The 18175-nt window shown below is 39.4% G+C and overlaps 1 protein-coding gene across 1 annotated transcript in view; it reads right to left on the reverse strand.

Moving 5' to 3' along the window:
- LOC114363477 (sodium-independent sulfate anion transporter) overlaps positions 1-18175 on the reverse strand; it is a 46219-nt gene that overhangs the window by 8989 nt on the left and 19055 nt on the right. The window contains exons 4-10 of the mRNA XM_028319206.1: positions 15900-16039; positions 14902-14982; positions 14539-14702; positions 13418-13572; positions 12990-13151; positions 11225-11337; positions 207-380 (exon numbers count right to left, since the gene is read on the reverse strand). Of these exons, the coding sequence (XP_028175007.1) occupies positions 207-380; positions 11225-11337; positions 12990-13151; positions 13418-13572; positions 14539-14702; positions 14902-14982; positions 15900-16039 (989 nt within the window). The remainder of the gene's footprint in view (positions 1-206; positions 381-11224; positions 11338-12989; positions 13152-13417; positions 13573-14538; positions 14703-14901; positions 14983-15899; positions 16040-18175) is intronic.

Consider the following 18175-nt stretch of genomic DNA (forward strand, 5'->3'; position numbering starts at 1 on the left):
TAGAAGTACGCTATTAAAAAACTGTAGTTGTAACTGTCCGTCATAATAATTCGCCAATAAAATCTACAGCTGCACTCAACAATCCACTGCCCTTAAAAAGGGAGTCACTTTTATCTGGAACCAGTAAAACTAAAGTTGTCTTTTATCTGACAGATAAATCTCTGACAAATTATCAGGGACTTTATCAGGAACTTAAATATAATTACCGTGACAATCTCAGCGTCAAGCTGCGGCCTTGCACTGGGGTACAACAGCAGTATGACGTTGACAGCTACCCCAGCCAGTATGCCCAATTCCACCCCCACCGCTAGACAAATGGCGAACGTAGCGAACGCAGGTACAAGGTCAGCTCGCCTAGACCGCCACATCGGTTTAACTACCTGAAAATAATTAATGTATTTATTAGTATCAAATATACAGAAAATATACCGTAAAATGGAGCGTGATCGTGATCGAATCAGATATGAGGAGATCCGCAGGAGATCCAAAGTGACCGACATAGCTCGCAGCATTACTAACATCAAGTGGCAGTGGGCGGGGCACATAGCTCGCAGAGACGATGGCCGTTGGGGCAGAAAAGTTCTCGAGTGGCGACGACGGGTTGGAAGACGTAGCGTGGGTAGGCATCCTACTAGGTGGACCGACGATCTGGTAAAGGTCGCGGGAAGAACCTGGATGCGGGCAGCGCAGGACCGTCATTATGGAAAACCTAGGGGAAGGCCTTTGTCCAGCAGTGGACGTCATTTTGGCTGAACCGACGCACGACGACAGTGTAAAATAACCATCGCTTAAGTTCTAAGACCACGGTCAAAATTGTCAAGTATGTATATGCCCGCCGCACCTTAATAACCTATTTTTCACTTTAAATCAAAACATTATGTCATAGGCATCATGGAAAAGTAATATTATGCAAGAAACATTCCAAACTCATTATGCCTAATTATATTAATATATGATATCAAAACGTTCAAAAGTTTGGCTGTACACGAGCACGTACACAAGATGTTGTTCTCTTTTATGAAATTTGTTAGTACTAAGGTTGAATTATTAAATGATCACTGTTAAATGTGATTAATTTATCACTTTTACCGCGACTGTCGGTAATTATTCATAATAACCGGTTATCATTAATAATTTTCAATTTATCACATTAACCGTAACATATACATAAAATACATATAGATGAGCCAAAGACATTCTGATATCACTGGTGCTACTTAATTTGTGTTTTGTGTGTGCAACGTTATCACTTTATGGTTAGGTAAATTATTTTTTTGCTCTCAGCAACATAAGTATCCGTTAGGTATTATTTTATCTTGTTTATTATTTATAATTTTTCTCATTATGTTAATTATTAAAAATGACTCAGGCAAACCAAATTTTTAATATTGAGTCATAATACATGAGGATAAATTCATATTGAGAGTACAATCACGGGAACCCGATGCCTATAAATCTTGAATCATTCCAAATCAATCTCACTAGATGGCGACATAAGTATCGAATTTCTGAAGACGTTTGTAAAAAGTCACTAATGCTCAGTAAACTATAATGAAAAAATGTTTTACACATTAATTTGTTCATTTAAACACAGTGAATGATTCAAATAAACAATATTTCTTCATATAATAAAATTTTATCTTTAGTAAAAACTGAAGTCTTAAACAATCGTTTTTGCAGCGCTGTAGAAGTAGCATTTAGTTACAAATGATGTAATAGATGGCGCTCATCGCTGCTGTTTTATTTCGTCACTTATAAAAATACTAAAATAGGTTTGGTTTTGCAACAAATTATTATTTTTATTAATTGTCATATTTCTTGTAAAATGCAAAAAAAATTTAAAATTGTGACAGTTGACGAATTAAGGATATATGCATAATGATCCCGAAAATAAACAGCTATCGACTATGGAGGTGTTTTAAGATGAACCAATTCCAACAAAAGTCCCATGCGCTCGGAACACTTTGAAACTTACGGTCGCCTATTTTTCCGAAATATCCGATTATATGACAGAAACTTCACTAGAGAAATTTAGAATGGTTAATTCTTAATAGTAAACAGCCACTTTTTTTTTCAAAAGTCTTTAGTTTAATAAGGGAAACTGGCCAGCATAGTCGAATCGCCATTCATGACGAAAATGTGAGCTTTTACACGTCTCGTCAAACAACTGACTATTTGAACACTCAAAATATGAAATAAACAGGTCCAACGCTAAAAAATTCTTGCTTAGAATCTAAACACTTCTTTTGGTACCCATATATTAAAATTAAATGCGTGAATAGCGATTTATGTAGCCAGAAGCAACTGTCGGTGCGGTCAAAAATCATGCTTTGGAGGTGCCTCAAGCTGAGTGGAAAAAATGCTATGAAAAGTGTTTCGGACACATTAAAAAGTACATAAATCATGAAAGACAATACCAATAAACGCAATCAATACCATTTTAATAATAAACTACTTTGTTTTCATAGTTAGGCTCACAACTTAAATAGTGTCCCACGTACATAGGATGATGACGCGCGGAGTCGTGAAGTCACGACCGCGCATGTAGGCCGCGGCGAAGTGCCAACAATCGGTAGGTGTTTCCCGAGGTTTCCGCGGATTCTATTTTGTTGCATTGTTGAATCATTCGAGCACATTTGAATGAGATAACGCGAGTTTATTTTGGTACTGAAAAGTCAATGAATGTTTCGGGGAAATGCGTCAAGAAAGTAAATTGAACAACAAAGTGTATGTAGACGATCTTGTGAAAATATTTCAGCAAACTTCACAAAGTTATGAAACATACTGACGCTAAGACATTATTATGCTGCTTAAATGGAAATTGCTCCTTTAACGAACGAGGATAAAGGAATTTTTTTTTTTTTTTATCCACAACGAGGAAGCTCTTGGCCTGTATCTCACCTGATGGTAAGTGACGATCAGGCCGAAGGTGGAAGCGAGCTTCACCCGGAATCCTCAACCACGGAGGAACTGGCTATCTTACCTCTAACTGCCGGAACACAATAATGCTGTTAACATTGTTGTTATGGCGTCAGACTTAGGTAAGATGGTGGTAGCTAGCCAGGCGGACTTAGAACAAGCCCTACCACCAACCAAACCGAACAGAAAAATCTGCCCCCACTGGGAATCGAACCCGGGACCTCTGCGTCTGAAGCAGGTGGTCTTACCACTAGACCACAGAGGCGGTTAAATTAATTCGTAGAATGCCTAACTCGCGTCGTCGTGTAAAAGAATAACTTTGGTAAAACAAAGAGCGGTACAGCGCTAACACTTAAGGATGTACGTTCTGCTGCTAAATACTATGATATCACCCGTACTTCAGAACACGTTATGTTTAGTTAGTTTAATCACGGGGCAATTAGAGAGGATGCGGTCATCAGCTGACGGCATCCTATTTTTCTAACGCAAATATCATAGAAAAATTGTGGGGATTTCAGAAAGAAAATGTGGGGTGCATCAATTATTGTAAAGCAAAAAAGATGAGTGTGGAAGAACAAAAAAGTTTCAGGAAAACATTACCGTAATCATATGACTTATTCTGAAATAAGTTGTGAGAAGTGTTAAACATTGTATTTACGGTAAAACATAGACGTTGTTCATGTCGGATACAAGTAACTTTTTTGTTTCAATACTGTTTTTGAAACCAGCCTGAAGCGATTTCGATAAAAGTGGACTGTATAGCGATAGGGAGACTTCCAAAATATTTCTGTGACTTGGGTGAAAAACTTTAAGATTGAAAATAATGTAAAAGGATTGCGATCGGGCTTACCTGGCTCCTGAAGATGTTTAGCCTGATACGTACAATTCAAGTAATCCCCCAGTGCTGGGCCCAGATGAGTTCCTACCGTCCTTGTAGTAACGGCCACGCTGGACACCTTCACACCGCCTCTCACGCAATCGATGATGGATTTAATAAATATACTACTTTAAACTACTGCGACACTAATTGAGAGTAATTTCTATGCTTGCGCGATAATTCCGACAAGTTTAACCGCCTTTTTGGCGATTCGAAAACGAGAGCGACACGACGGCCGAATCCAAATTTTGCAACTAACTTTATTTGACATTTCAACCAAATGTTGCTATACGAAAAATATTAAATAATGCTACGACTATGGTTTCTAGGGGAGACCTAGGAGAGTTGTGACAATTTTTACTTTAGGGGCCATATCTCGCTCAAAAAACATTCCACAGCTATGAATCATACAAATGTATGTAGCGCCGTTCCTTCTGTTTTCAAAACAATCACCAAAGTTAACTAAAGTATTAGGGTTTCTAAGAAAATCACCAAAATCTTAGACCACTCCCTCTGTCACAACTCTCCTAGCACCGAGGTAAGTTGTGACAGGTAGCGAGGTGAGTTGTGACAGCATTGTATTTCATCTATTAGATATAAAATACCATAATACTCAATCAAATATAATTTTTTAGCAAAAAAGTACTTAAATCATCCTTTAGTAACAATTAAAACAAATAGTTATAGGATGTCGTTACACAAATTGAGCCACATTTCTCCAGCTTTCATTTTTCTCCCACACTGGATTTTTTAATTATATTTTTTAGCTAATATAGTCACTTAATACATATAATATTTTCTTCCTCTTCTGTAAAAATAAAATAGTCGCGGTGGTATAATCCATAGACGGAGCTTCGCCTTCTGGGTTTACTTGATAAGTCTCTTTCTTCTTAATATATCTTGACAAGTTTAGATTGTAAGAGGTCGCAGGCAGCATATTATCTTAAACTTTAACCCTTTTTAACCTAATCACTTCATAACCTAGCTTATCAAGTGATTATTTCGACTCCAGCAAGCAGTTCCTCTATATGGCATTCATGTATAGTTATTAGGCATTCAGAATCAAAAAAGTAGCAGCAGGCAATTATACAAATTATGAACCTACTAACACACAAAAAAACATCTAAAAACATCGTGGAAATGGCCCATCAGAAAAATTAAGTAAGCTAGGAGAGTTGTGACAGGCTGTCACAACTCTCCTAGGTGTTTAAAATGACGACTTGGTTCGAATAATATTTTTTATTTTCTAAACACGTTGCGCACACAAAATATCAGTGCTACATTTTGAGACCTGAATAACCATGCAACTTGAGAAAAAATAACACAACAGTGCACATTATACTAAAACATGATATAAACTTAAATAAAATTTTGACGAAAAACTTACTTTTCGCATTTTTTTGTACACAGACGTCATATTTACGTAACCGTGCCTCTAGTGCCGCCCACAGGTACTTAGTCAAGAAGAGCGTCTTAAAAGCGACAAACAAGCGTTTTTACCAGCTTCCTAACTATATTAATTAAGGAGAAATCGTCCTTGTCACAACTCACCTCTGTCACAACTCTCCTAGGTCTCCCCTACTACCGATAACGCGAGCCAGATGTGTCTTAACCGACTTGATCCCTGCTTCCGCTAAGCCATTGAAGTGGGGACTCCCAGGAGGACTAAACGAAAATTTTATTTCCTGAGCATCCGCGGCCTTCTGCATTAAGGAACCAAGATAGTTACTTGCACCGATAAAATTGCGACCCTGATCCGATACGAGCTGACTACACCTTCCACGACGTGCGATAAATCTGCGCAAAGCAGCAAGAAAAGCTTCCGTCGACAGCTCAGAGGCAAGCTCGATATGTATAGCTTTCGTAGTGGTACAAACGAAAACGCAAATGTAACCTTTAAAGGTCTTAACACCGCGACCACGTCCGAGAGCTATATCGAAAGGTCCACCATAGTCAACGACAGAACTCGAGAAAGGCTTAATTTGGTTAACCCGATACGACGGTAAATTACCCATGAGTGGTGTGGGGGCTGGTTGCGGACGGACACGAAAACATTTAATGCAGCCCGAAATTACCGACCGAATGGCGCGTTTACACGACAGGATCCAAAAATGCTGAGCAAGGAGATTTTGGAGAGTTTGCGCACCGGGGTGCATGAAGCGAACGTGGTACTCCTGGATAATCAAGGAAGTGAGACGATGTGAACGAGGTAGTAGCAATGGATGTTTCACTTCAAAGTCAATTTTGGCATGAGCCAAGCGACCGCCCACCCTGAGTAGACCCGCTTCATCGATAAATGGTGACAGTTTGCGGAAACTCTTCGACAGCGAATTGAGAGAACCCTTCCGCAAACTGTCCAACTCCGACGAAAAGGCACTCTCCTGCACAGATTTGATCAAAAACATAAAGGCACCATGAATTTCGGACGGCTGCAAAGGTCCGTTAATACGGTTACCAACCGATTTAATTTTTAAATTATGAGCGAATCGAAAACAATACGAAAGAACATGTTTCACAGTGGAAACCGACGAAAATTTATTTAATAACGAGTCAATAAGGTTTGATTCGTGAGATGTCAGAAGACTGAGTATACGTTGCTCCTCCTGCACAGGTTCCTCGGTTGAGAAGGATAACGATCGAGTTACGGGCCACCTATCCTCAGACTCAGTCAGCCAAGAGGGACCGCTCCACCACATATTATGATTGACGAGGTCAACCGGTAGCAAGCCACGCGACCCACAATCCGCAGGATTCGTGTGCGTTCCGACGTGTCTCCATCTGTCAGGAGCCACAATCTCCTGGATATGACTGACCCTATTGGCAACGAAAGTCTTCCACTTCGATGGGCACGACTTGATCCACGTCAAAGCTACACTCGAATCCGACCAAGCGAAAACGTCAATGTTGGGATGGAACGGTTTTAAGGCTTCGACCAACGAGTACATGAGGTCTGTAAGCAACACCGCAGACTGAAGTTCCAACCTCGGAATCGATTGTTTGCGGAGAGGAGCAACCTTAGTCTTCGCGCAACAAAGATTAACGATACACGAACCTTCATCATTAACTACTCGACAGTAAACAACAGCACAGTAACCACGCTCTGAAGCGTCACAGAAACCGTGGAGCTGCAACGAAACGAAAGAAGCGAAAGGGCCAACGATACGACGAGGAATGCCCAATGACGCTAACGACGACAGCTGGGATTTAAGACGCATCCACTCGGAAGCGATCTCCGAAGGCGCATCTTCGTCCCAGGTAGCACCAGACGTCCAAAGGAGCTGCATGATATACTTGGCATAAAACGTCACAGGACCGAGAAAACCTAACGGGTCATAAATGCGAGCGATCTCTGAGAGAATAGTACGTTTGGTGCATCTACAATGCAAAGTATCTGCAACACGAAAACTAAAAGAATCTGATTGTGGCTGCCACAACAGACCTAAGATTTTAAGCGAAAGGTCAGGAACCTCTTCAAAACGCTTGAAGTCACCCGAATACAAGTCCGAAGGGGGAAGGCTATCGAGAAAAGTGCTACTGTTAGAGGTCCACTTCCTCAGATGGAACCCACCCGACGACAATATTTTGGTCAGTTCCATCTGAAGAGAGCAAGCCTCCTCGACCGAGTTCGCACCAGTGACTACGTCATCGACATAGATGTCACGTGACAGGACTGCGGAACCAGCTGGGTACTCCTCAGCAGAATCTGTGGCAAGTTGAGCCATGGTTCGAAGAGCCTGAAACGGCGCCGACGATACTCCATACGTCACGGTTAACAATCGATAGTCACGCACCGGTCCATCAGCACTAGGACGCCACAAAATGCGCTGGTATTCCGCGTCTTCTTCTGGAACTAATATTTGCCTATACATCTGTTTCACATCTCCGGTGAAAACAACAGCATGCCAACGAAAGCGCATAAGCAGATCGAAAATATTAGTCTGAAGTTTCGGCCCGGCGAGTAAGGTTTCATTGAGTGAGACCGCTTTGCCATCTCTCGCGCTGGCATCGAAAACAACGCGGAGAGGCGTGCTGACAGATTCAGGGCGTAAAATACCGTGATGGGGTATGTAATAAAACCGACCCTCACTTGTGGGAGGAGGATCAACCTCTTCAAGATGACCGCGTTCTTTATAATCTTCCATGAAAGCGACATATTCAGCTCTTAATTCAGGACTAGTGTTCAATTTGCGTTCTAATGAGAAAAGGCGTTTAAGCGCAATTTCACGGGAATTCACAAAGACAGGTTTATTTGTGGGATCGACGAAAGGTAAGGGCACCACAAATCTACCTTCATGGTTACGAGAATGATTATCGACAAAATAACTCTCACAAAGTTGGTCCTCCTTCGACAAGTAAGACTTCTGCGGAGAATTTACATTTTCTATTTCCCAGAATCTTTTAATGGAGTTATCCAACGAAGTTTGTGAAATATTCGAGACGAGAAGGCAATTATTATTGCTACGATCGATAGGTTTGGGTGCGAGTCGATTGACGTCACACTCCCCCAAAATAATCCATCCAAAGATGGTGTTAAGCGCTTTGGGCTGACCAGCCTTCCCCTTCCTAAGGCCCGGTAGTAAGGAAGAAGCGAAAATATCTGCACCGAGCAGTATGTCTACCGGCCCTGGATGAGCAAAGTCGGGATCAGCGAGAAGTAAGTTCCGTATGTGCGACCATGCGGACGAATCAATAGGTTGGGCAGGCTGATCAGCACAAATTGCCGACAAAACGAGAGCTTCAAATTTTATATTTGACGACAGTAACGATTTACCAGACGGTTTCAGTTCACACGACAACGAACCAAGTGGCTGAGCGACAGAATTGCCAATTCCATTGACGGAATGTTGGCCACGACAAATATTAAGTCCCAGCATTTTGGCACAGGGTTCCGAAATAAAATTACAAGCACTAGCGCAGTCTAGCAGTGCACGCACGGGTTGAAAGTTACCTGAACTATTTTTAATTAAAACCTTGACAGTCGAAAACAAGACAGTATTTTTACTAGTTATTGAAGTTAAAACGATATTATTCTTATCAGGTTGTGTACTGTCAGTTACAGATGAGGTCTGAGTTTGTTTTGTAAAATGCAATAAGGTATTGTGTGAGTTACGACACACTCCACAACGAGAAGCACGACAAGTTTTTACCCTATGCGTATCCGAAAAACACAACAAACAGAGACCATTCTGTTTAACAAAATTAAAACGAGAATTTATGTCAAGTTTTAAAAATTCATCACAAGCAGTGAGACTGTGCTGGCCACCACAAAAGCGACAGGTTGGACAAGAGACTACGAACGACTGTTTAGGCTTGCTTACCCCACTATGTTTACCCTTAAAAGAACCACCCGAATTATTCGACAGAGGTACGACACTCGACAGGTCCAGTGCCCTATATTGCTTTTCGATAAAATTAATGACGTCTGAGAACAACGGAATTTCATCACTATTATGCTGTAGTTGAAATGCTTCACGAGTGCATTTATCCAATTTTGACCACAATAGGTAAAAGAGCATAAAGTTACTATTTGGTAAACTGTATTTATTTAAGACCGATAAGTTCTCAGTAAACGTGCGATGAATACGTTCAAGGTCACTGGCCGTCTTTGTTTTGATCGGTTCACAGGATAATATTTTTTCGTAATAGTGTGTAGCAATCTGTCTCTTTTTGTCATAGTATTTCCGTAAACAACCGTATGCATCCGTATAACTTTCATTGCTAAGTGGATAATTTTTAATTAGTTCATAAGCAGAATTTTGTACACTCGACAACAAATAGTGTAACTTTTCGACATTCGATATATTATTTCTGCTATGAATTAACGAATCAAAAAGTTGAATAAACGATACCCAATTTTCTAATTTCCCATCGAAAGGTTTAATGTCAATTTTAGGTAAATTAGCCACAACTGCCTCGCCAACACAGGGTTTCGATTCACTTTCTTGTGATTGTTTACTACGCAAACGATGTTTAATAGCTAACATTTTCTTCTCGAATTCGTAAGTTGCACTCATCTCCTCACTCCGCGCAGACGGATCCGATAACGATAACAACACCTTCCGCTGCGCGTCATGGAATTCATTAGCAAGATCTTTAATGTCCGCCTCAGTGCATCCCAATAATTCGGAACTTTCAATAAATTCCAATCGCATAATAGCATAATCCCGTGCAATTCTATTTGCATCTGCAATTTCAACAAGTGATTCATTTGTTGACATTGGCATTTCGAACGACAGATTAAACCAACTGTCAAACAAAATTCAATAACAATAATCGATAAAAAAAATAATTAAAAAAAAGAACTAACCCGGTAAATGTTATGATTGTCTATGGTAGGAAGTAGTAGTGCCAACAAACAAAAAAAATCGACAGCGAAAAATATGGCCGACTACAACTGCCACCACAACGACACGAAACGAAACGATTTATCGCTCAAAGCAAACCACCCTCAACTAATTTATAAAAATGAAAAATGTGTAAATCNATCTGTGGTACAATGAACTGAAACATATGAATTAGTAACTATGCTATTAATAATGTTTCATGTCATTATGACAAGTGAAAGAATGTAGCGTATGGCTGCAGTGTTAAATTTATTCAACTGTTTGCAGCGGATATAATTAGCTGTGTTACATGTTCATTTACTATTTTAAAATAATGAAAACATCCAAGCGTGTAGTTTGCAAGAAGAAAATATTATCGCGTTAGAATTTGTCACATTGAAACAAAAGAGGATCTTGATAATTCAATCTATTTTCAAGTTCTCATTTTAGATAGTGTTTTGTTCTCTAATTGCGAAAGTAAGTATTCGTAAGACACACCGCAGTCTATAAACTTTTTGTCGGCCGATAGTTTGGTCGGGCTGTTAATCAGTACGAACACGTATGGAAGTGCGCACATCACACCGATTTGGTATCGACGGTTTCCTTATACAAATTGGAAGCTACCAAACTATTGGCCGACTAAGTCTGTAGTCTCTGTGCCGTGGTGGCAATCTACTGCTAAGTGTTGCCTAAGACAGTCGTTTTACGCGAATCCATAGGAATCATTAATATTGTTAAAAACAACTTAACAATACTGTTACATTGCACTTTATAGTCTGGCGGCTTAGGGCTATGCTCTCACGGATGACTTTTGTCACTGTGATATAATAATCTTTCTCTTTTACATTTTTATAAAGAGAAAAATAGAGATATCGTGGTGTATAATCTCAAATATGGAGAGACATCTGTCACTGTGACAAAAGTCGGCCGGCCCGCGCCTGTATTCAAAAATTCTTAGGGCCTTGGCACACGGGCGGATTACAAGCGTTTTCAAAGCGCGTGGTCGCTCCGCTTGCAATCCGCCAGTGTGGCAGCTCTATACTATGACCGCTTTGATTGCCTCCATTTATCTTAAGTATAAAATAAAGCATCTAGATAAACTTACCTCATATTCTATCATAAATATCACAGCGCATATTACGACGGCGGCAAGCGACGCCTTCGGAATGTAATAAAAGTATGGCGTGAGTAGACTCAGGGCCAGAAGCACTAGCACCCCTGAAACAAAAGTGGTTTTATGCTAAAAGCTTTAGGTTTTAGTACTTATAGTCCCAGAGCTAGGCTAGGGTTAAATTTTGTCATTGTCAATCATTTATTTTTGTAATAAAATGCTTGGGAAATTAAATAGTATCATGATTTTATTAAAAACTAGCTTTCCGCCCGCGGCTTTGCCCGCGTGAAAAAAGGGCTGTCTTTAGGATTTTGCCGGAAATTCAACGAATATTATAAAAAAAGATTTGGTAAAATTGGTCCAGGCGTTGTTGAGTTATGTGCTTACCAACACATTTTGCAATTCATTTTTATATTATAGAAGATGTTCAACGTGTGTGGCACGCTACTGCTAATCCATACACCGAACCGGAGGTGACGTTTACGGAGCATGTTGTTCATGAAAATATTGTTGCTGGGTCGCATACTATTTATATCATAACAGTTGGGGTTTTGTAACTTCATTTCATTATATAATTTATTGTAATGAAGTGCTAAATTTATTCGAGCCGGCATGACATGACAAAAAAGACAATAAGTATCCAACAAATAAAAAAATAATCATTTACGGTGTTAATATTAATTGAAGCGTAATCTATAAACAATACATGTTTAACAAGCTTTCCTTTGAAAATACTTTTTTGTGCGAAAATTAATTTGCCGCTCAATTGGTCATTAGTTATTGTTAAAGCAGTCATTTTGTAATACGGAAGTGACGTATGAATGACGCGGTATTTTGGTAATAATCATTTAATAAGCGATAAGATACACAATCTGTAAATAATATAATCGAAATAAAGATAATAGTAATCTACTTTAAACGAGACCGCCTATAGGGGGTATATGTGTAGTCGTATAGTAATAATATTTTTACATGGTATTGCATAACATATCAGGTAATATTAAGAGTAGGCGCACACCATTGATTTTTCGTTGGCCGATAGTTTAGTCGGGCAGTTGATCAGTATGAGCATGTATGGGAGTGCGCACACTACGCCGATTCTTCATACAATTTAAAATCGGGCACAACTATCGGCCAACTAAAAATCTACGGTGAGCGCCTACTCTAAGTAATGAAGTTTCAACAAGTAAGATTAAAGAGATGAAGGGATCAAACTATTCATCAAAATACATGCGCACTAGCATTATAAGGTACAGTTGCACTTGCGTAGCATATCATAATAGGAATTCGTTTAGCGGGAACTGAGTAAGTCGATTTTTGATGTTACTCATTTAACATTTTAAATACATACATACATACATAGTCCATAGCAACTCTTGCGTCGCGGCCACTGCTAAAGACGCTACGTTTCTACTGTCGCATATTATATTAGTTATAATAAAAAAAACAGGTACTATTTTAGTCTTTCAGTGACTCACTTTTATCTTGGTCCACAGGCCAAGTCTTTGTCAGGTTTGAATTTTTAAATAGTTTTTCTTCCAGCCACCTTCAATGTTTTTAACACCTCTAAGATTCTAGAGCAGATTTTTGTTGATTTGGTGTTTAATTTATTAATAAAACATTGAAGGTGGGCCAGTTACTCGAACAATAAATATTTAAAAATTCAAACCACCGACTTATTGGCCCGTGGACCAAACTAAAAGTGGGCCAAGTCACTGGAAGACTCCTTTGCAACAAAAACGCCTAATCTAAAACTTACCTGTATAGACACTGCCCATTTGCGTAGCCACACCACTGGCGTGGTTCACAGCACTTCTGGAGAAAGACCCAGTGATAGGCATCGCGCCAACAAACGAGCCGAGGACGTTGGAAAGAGACAGCGTTAGCAACTCTTGCGTCGCGTCCACTGTTGATCCACTTGCTGAAAGAGAAGAGAGATATTGCTCGAGCAATCAAAGCACTTTTATCATTATAATACTCTCCTTAGAACATTACATTTGATCCCAGATAAGCTCTAAGAAAACAGGATCTGCCAATCGTAGAAGGGCAGTTCGAATGGCCGACAATCTAAAGACGAAAGCTCGCAGCGTTATAGTGGAGTCTTACGAAGTCTTTTAGCGGTTACAGATGTAGAACCTAGAGCCATAGATATTACACAAATACTAATTAAAATAACTAATAACTTACCAAAAGCTTTAGCAATAGCTACGTTTCCCAGCACACCGATGACAGGGACCAAAACTATCGAGGAGCCGAGGTCTGAGCACATCTCTATGAACGTGACGTTCCGGCCTCCAAATGACGTCTCGAAAGGCGGGACCGACCATGACGGAAGACCTTCCCTATGACAAAGGGAATAAGGCTCATTTGATTTCGTTTATTTGCTCACATGCCATGCCAAGTTTTACATAAAAAAAAATTACAACTGCTTCATTAAACTCAATTCAGTCAACAAAACTACTGGCGGGGAAACTAAAACAAATGAATATATGAATGACAGTCGACTAATTTCTTTTTTCAAATGAAAATGAAAAAGGTCATAACCAGCCAGTTCTCACCTATGATAATGTTTAATCATCCTTTTTTTCTGTTTCGCTACATGTGCCAGTGTGTCATCATCATCATCAACAGCCCTTTACAGTCCACTGCTGGACTATGAGCCTCCTCCACTATAGTGGAGGGTCGTGCCATAATCTCCACGCTTGGCAGGCGGGTTGGAGATCGCAGTTTAAAAGATTGATGTTTTTCAGAGAGCGCTGCTGCCCATTCTCTGTTTGATGTGTAGTCCCTAAGTCGCCTCTTACGACACCCGCGGGAAGAGTAGGGGTTGGTGACAAATGTATTCTACTCTGCCGTCACCACACTCTGCTTCGCCAGTGTGTATTTGTTCAAAATTATATACAAAATCTTATCTCTATAATAATATGATTAATATGCATCCTTTAGACCTATTTTCGAAGAAAAATTTTCTTCAATCATTTTTTTGCAACGTTAATTTAATTACATTATTATCTACAAGACTGCGTCCATTTGCTGAATAAAAAATCAATATTTTGTAAGTGTAGATATGAAAAGTCATGAACAGTTTTTTATGATACAAGACTGTCACCTATACATTTATACGCACCGTCGAGAATGCAATATCACAGCAAAAACTCCATTAATTATATTCAAGGTCACTGTTATAATGGCATTGTGTTATTGTACACGATAGTTTATCTAGCGTTGTAATAGGCTAACTTACAGTATGTCACTAAAAATAAAAAATAAACTAAACCTTAAAATTACTAGGATATGGTTCAATTTACCTTACAGTTCCAGTCAGTTTAAACGAAGACCCAGAATTCTGTTCCATCACAAAGGCTGCCACTGAGCATAGGACCACTACTATGGCGTTTCTTGACGTTGAAAGCAACCAAAGGGTCTTTTTTAACCCTTTGCGGCCGGAGGGAAGGTTTAGATCTTTCAATTTCTGAAACAAAATAACTTGTGAGTTGAGTTTTATAATAAGTAAGGCCCGCTTTCCACCGGAGCAGAGAGAAGAAGTGTGTTTGATAAATCATTCAGATTTCGTTATTTTCTCTCTCCACATTTGTGGATACCGGGTCTAAATAATTTGCAAAGAAGCAGTAATCGTGATTTAAACAAAAAAGTTACGAAATAATACTTACACGCATTAATAAAAGAATTACAATGCACGATATTCCTAGTGCACTGTCAGCCAACCGCGCGTTTGGTAGATTTATTACCACCTGAAATCGTGTGCTGAATGTTAAAATGCAGGTATGTCACTCTTTTTATTAGAAATAAATACATAAAATATTCCACTATCATATACAACCCGATTGAATTAACTGCGCACCTGGCAGCCGTGACGTCACATCAACGCTCTGATAAGGCCGAGGATTCCGTCAACTGGGACCACAATTAACTGGGACCGCGGTCCCAGTCGCCGGATGCGTAAAAATTAAATAATTTTCTTCCGGCGACTGGGACCACTCATGGATTTTAGTACTGTACCGATTTTGGATTGAATAATATTTTCTTTTAAGTTATCTATGAGTGGTCCCAGTCGCCGGAAGAAAATNTAAATAATTTTCTTCCGGCGACTGGGACCACTCATGGATTTTAGTACTGTACCGATTTTGGATTGAATAATATTTTCTTTTAAGTTATCTATGAGTGGTCCCAGTCGCCGGAAGAAAATTATTATTTTTTTATGGATCCGGCGACTGGGACCGCGGTCCTAGTTAATTGCGGTCCCAGTCGCCGGAAGCCTCATAAGGCCGGACGGGGCGAATGCGGGAAGGTATGCGGGTGAGTGCGAGGGAGAACTACATTCCAGCGATGTGTGCAGTTAGCTCGGTCGTGTTGTAGAGATAGATATATTTCCTAAATGTATTTCCATTTTGGGGCTATCTGTTGCTGTAGTCAGTTATCATCTCGGTATGAGAGCTGATGATGATGATTGGATAGATCCGATAAGAGTGAAGTATCATTGGTGAGTAGACCCGCAGTTTTGTGACACGGATTAAAGAAGGCCAAGGCTTAGGCTTGTAAATACACAGTACTAATAATCCCATTAACTATATCCCGTAAACTAAATGAGTGGATTCACCAAAGTTGTCGAGCGGCCGTGGGGTTCCTCGGTTAAAGCAATTCAACTCACCTGCTTTACAGTGTCCAAAAATCCTCCCGACTTAAACTGCAAGCCTAGAAGGCTTTTAATCTGTGACACAGCTATGATGACAGAGGTGGCCGATGTGAAGCCCACGGTGACCGGCACCGATATAAAGTCTATCAGTACGCCTGGATGGAAAAATATAATGTTAGTCAACTTTTGGTTTATTATTAGTGCAGTGCTGTACCCCCCGAGTCGAGCAAAAAAGCGGCACGGCATTTATTTTTTACAAGCTTTTGACCGCGTGAATTTTGGTCTGTCACAGCACAGATAGACTTTATCGGGTGCTTGACCCCTTATTTTGAACGGGAATAACAACTATCCTATGTTTGCCCTGGGTTTCAAACTATCTCTACACTATCGTCTAAATTAATCGTGGTTTATGAGTGAAAAGAGAACAGAGGACAGGCAGAGTTACTTGCGCATTTATAATTATTAGTATGGAACTATGGATTCTTCGCGAAGAGTAGGTACAATTCCTACGGACATTTAACAATAAGAAACCCAGTCCAATTATAGGTTTCCTCCACTGTAACAATCAATCCGTTTAGCGTCTTCCGGTATTATACTAAATGACTAAGAACAACTGACTTTAACTGTATGTGTTGCAATACTAAAGTTATCTTTCGTAAGATAGAAAATCAAGTTATGGTAATTCTGGAGTGGAACTGAAATTGAAAACATACCATAGGAATATATTATTTTTGATTCTAATATGTGCAACTTTTTCCATGTAAAAAAAAATTACTATTGAATTCCTTAAAATCGGCTTTCCATAGGAATGAATGTGTAGAGCAACCAGCTTTCAATTCATGTAAACAAAACTTTTCCCTATTCATGAGAGGATTTGCTTCAGTAAATAGGTACCTACTGCATTTGTATCACATGTATAAAAGTTTCACAATGCACACCATGATGATAAGCTGTGACGACAAAATTCTCTCATACTTATCAATTAACAATACAAAAATGGTCAAGGTTAAATTATAACCGCAGCGTCGTAAAGATAAGAAGATTAACTAGCGTGAATTCTCTCACGACATCGATACAATCGACAGCACATCAAACCGTACATTTTTGTTGCAATATCATCCCTATTACAAATACATAAGATGCCCCTGTGTGGAGCTTGATGTGCTATCGTCAGTGCAATATATTGCTTAATAGTTTGCCTGCTATAAAGGTTATCATATCTCTTCATCCCTTATCTGCCCGTGATTCAATAAGGAAAAAGATATTGTAAGACATAACTTTAACTTATACACCCTCATCTATGTGTAAAAGTGGTAGAAATGCAGATTGCCATAAATAGAAAGAGAGCGAATAAGCACTTACAGACAGCATCTCACTCACTTAATATCAGGTGCGATTGCGGTCAAATACCTGCCTTGTTCTGCATAACTAAAAACACATTAGGAATGCTTTGCTTTGTTAAGCAACCGTAAAGGTTACTACTATTAATAATATAAAATAGTTATTTATAATCGGGCAACTATTTTAAGCCTACAAAATGCCTAATTTAAAATTAGGTTTTTTTTTCTGATTTTTATTTTGTTTGCTAATAGTTAGTAAAAAGTGTAAATTAGCTCATTTGAAAGTCTAAATAAACCTATTCCTAATCATGAGTCAGTCACATCGAATCAAATATGAATTCACTGATATAAAAATAAAATGGTCAAAATTATTGTGTCATTTTAATAAAAACGACACACGGCTTGAAGGCGTTAGAGGAACATTAGGCCTTCCCAAACTTCAACCCGTCTGGTCAGTGTAGTAGGTAAATTAAAGGGTCCTGCTCCTGCAGTGGACTAAATGACCAGATGAAGTGATAATGATGATACATTCCATATTTTAAGCTAAAAGAAAGATTAACTCTTTTTTTAAATATGGACTCACAGTCCAAAAAACGAAGGTTGATAAAAATATCACGTGTTTCGCAGAATGGTTACCGATACCGCAATATTGTCACTATCAGTTTGCGTGAACGTGTTATATTCGTACGATTAGTAGCTTTAAAAGCAGTTATAAACGAGTATCGATATCGCAATGGTTTTAGGTTCCGTGCACGTTCAAAAAACTGCACCTGATTATAATCAGGCCTGGCTCACTCCGCGCGGTACATCCGATAATTACCTACAGCGAAGCGCCCCGCCGGCGGGTATTATATCAGTCGAGTGTCACGCGCGCGCTCGTCAGGACGCTGGCGCGTGGCGTGCGTTGTAGTAGTATGATTATTATTCTATGATCGAAGTATTATTTAAAAA

Source organism: Ostrinia furnacalis, unplaced genomic scaffold, assembly GCF_004193835.3.
Source record: "Ostrinia furnacalis isolate ACB-3 unplaced genomic scaffold, ASM419383v2 OfSCF7157, whole genome shotgun sequence".
NCBI lineage: Eukaryota > Metazoa > Arthropoda > Insecta > Lepidoptera > Crambidae > Ostrinia > Ostrinia furnacalis.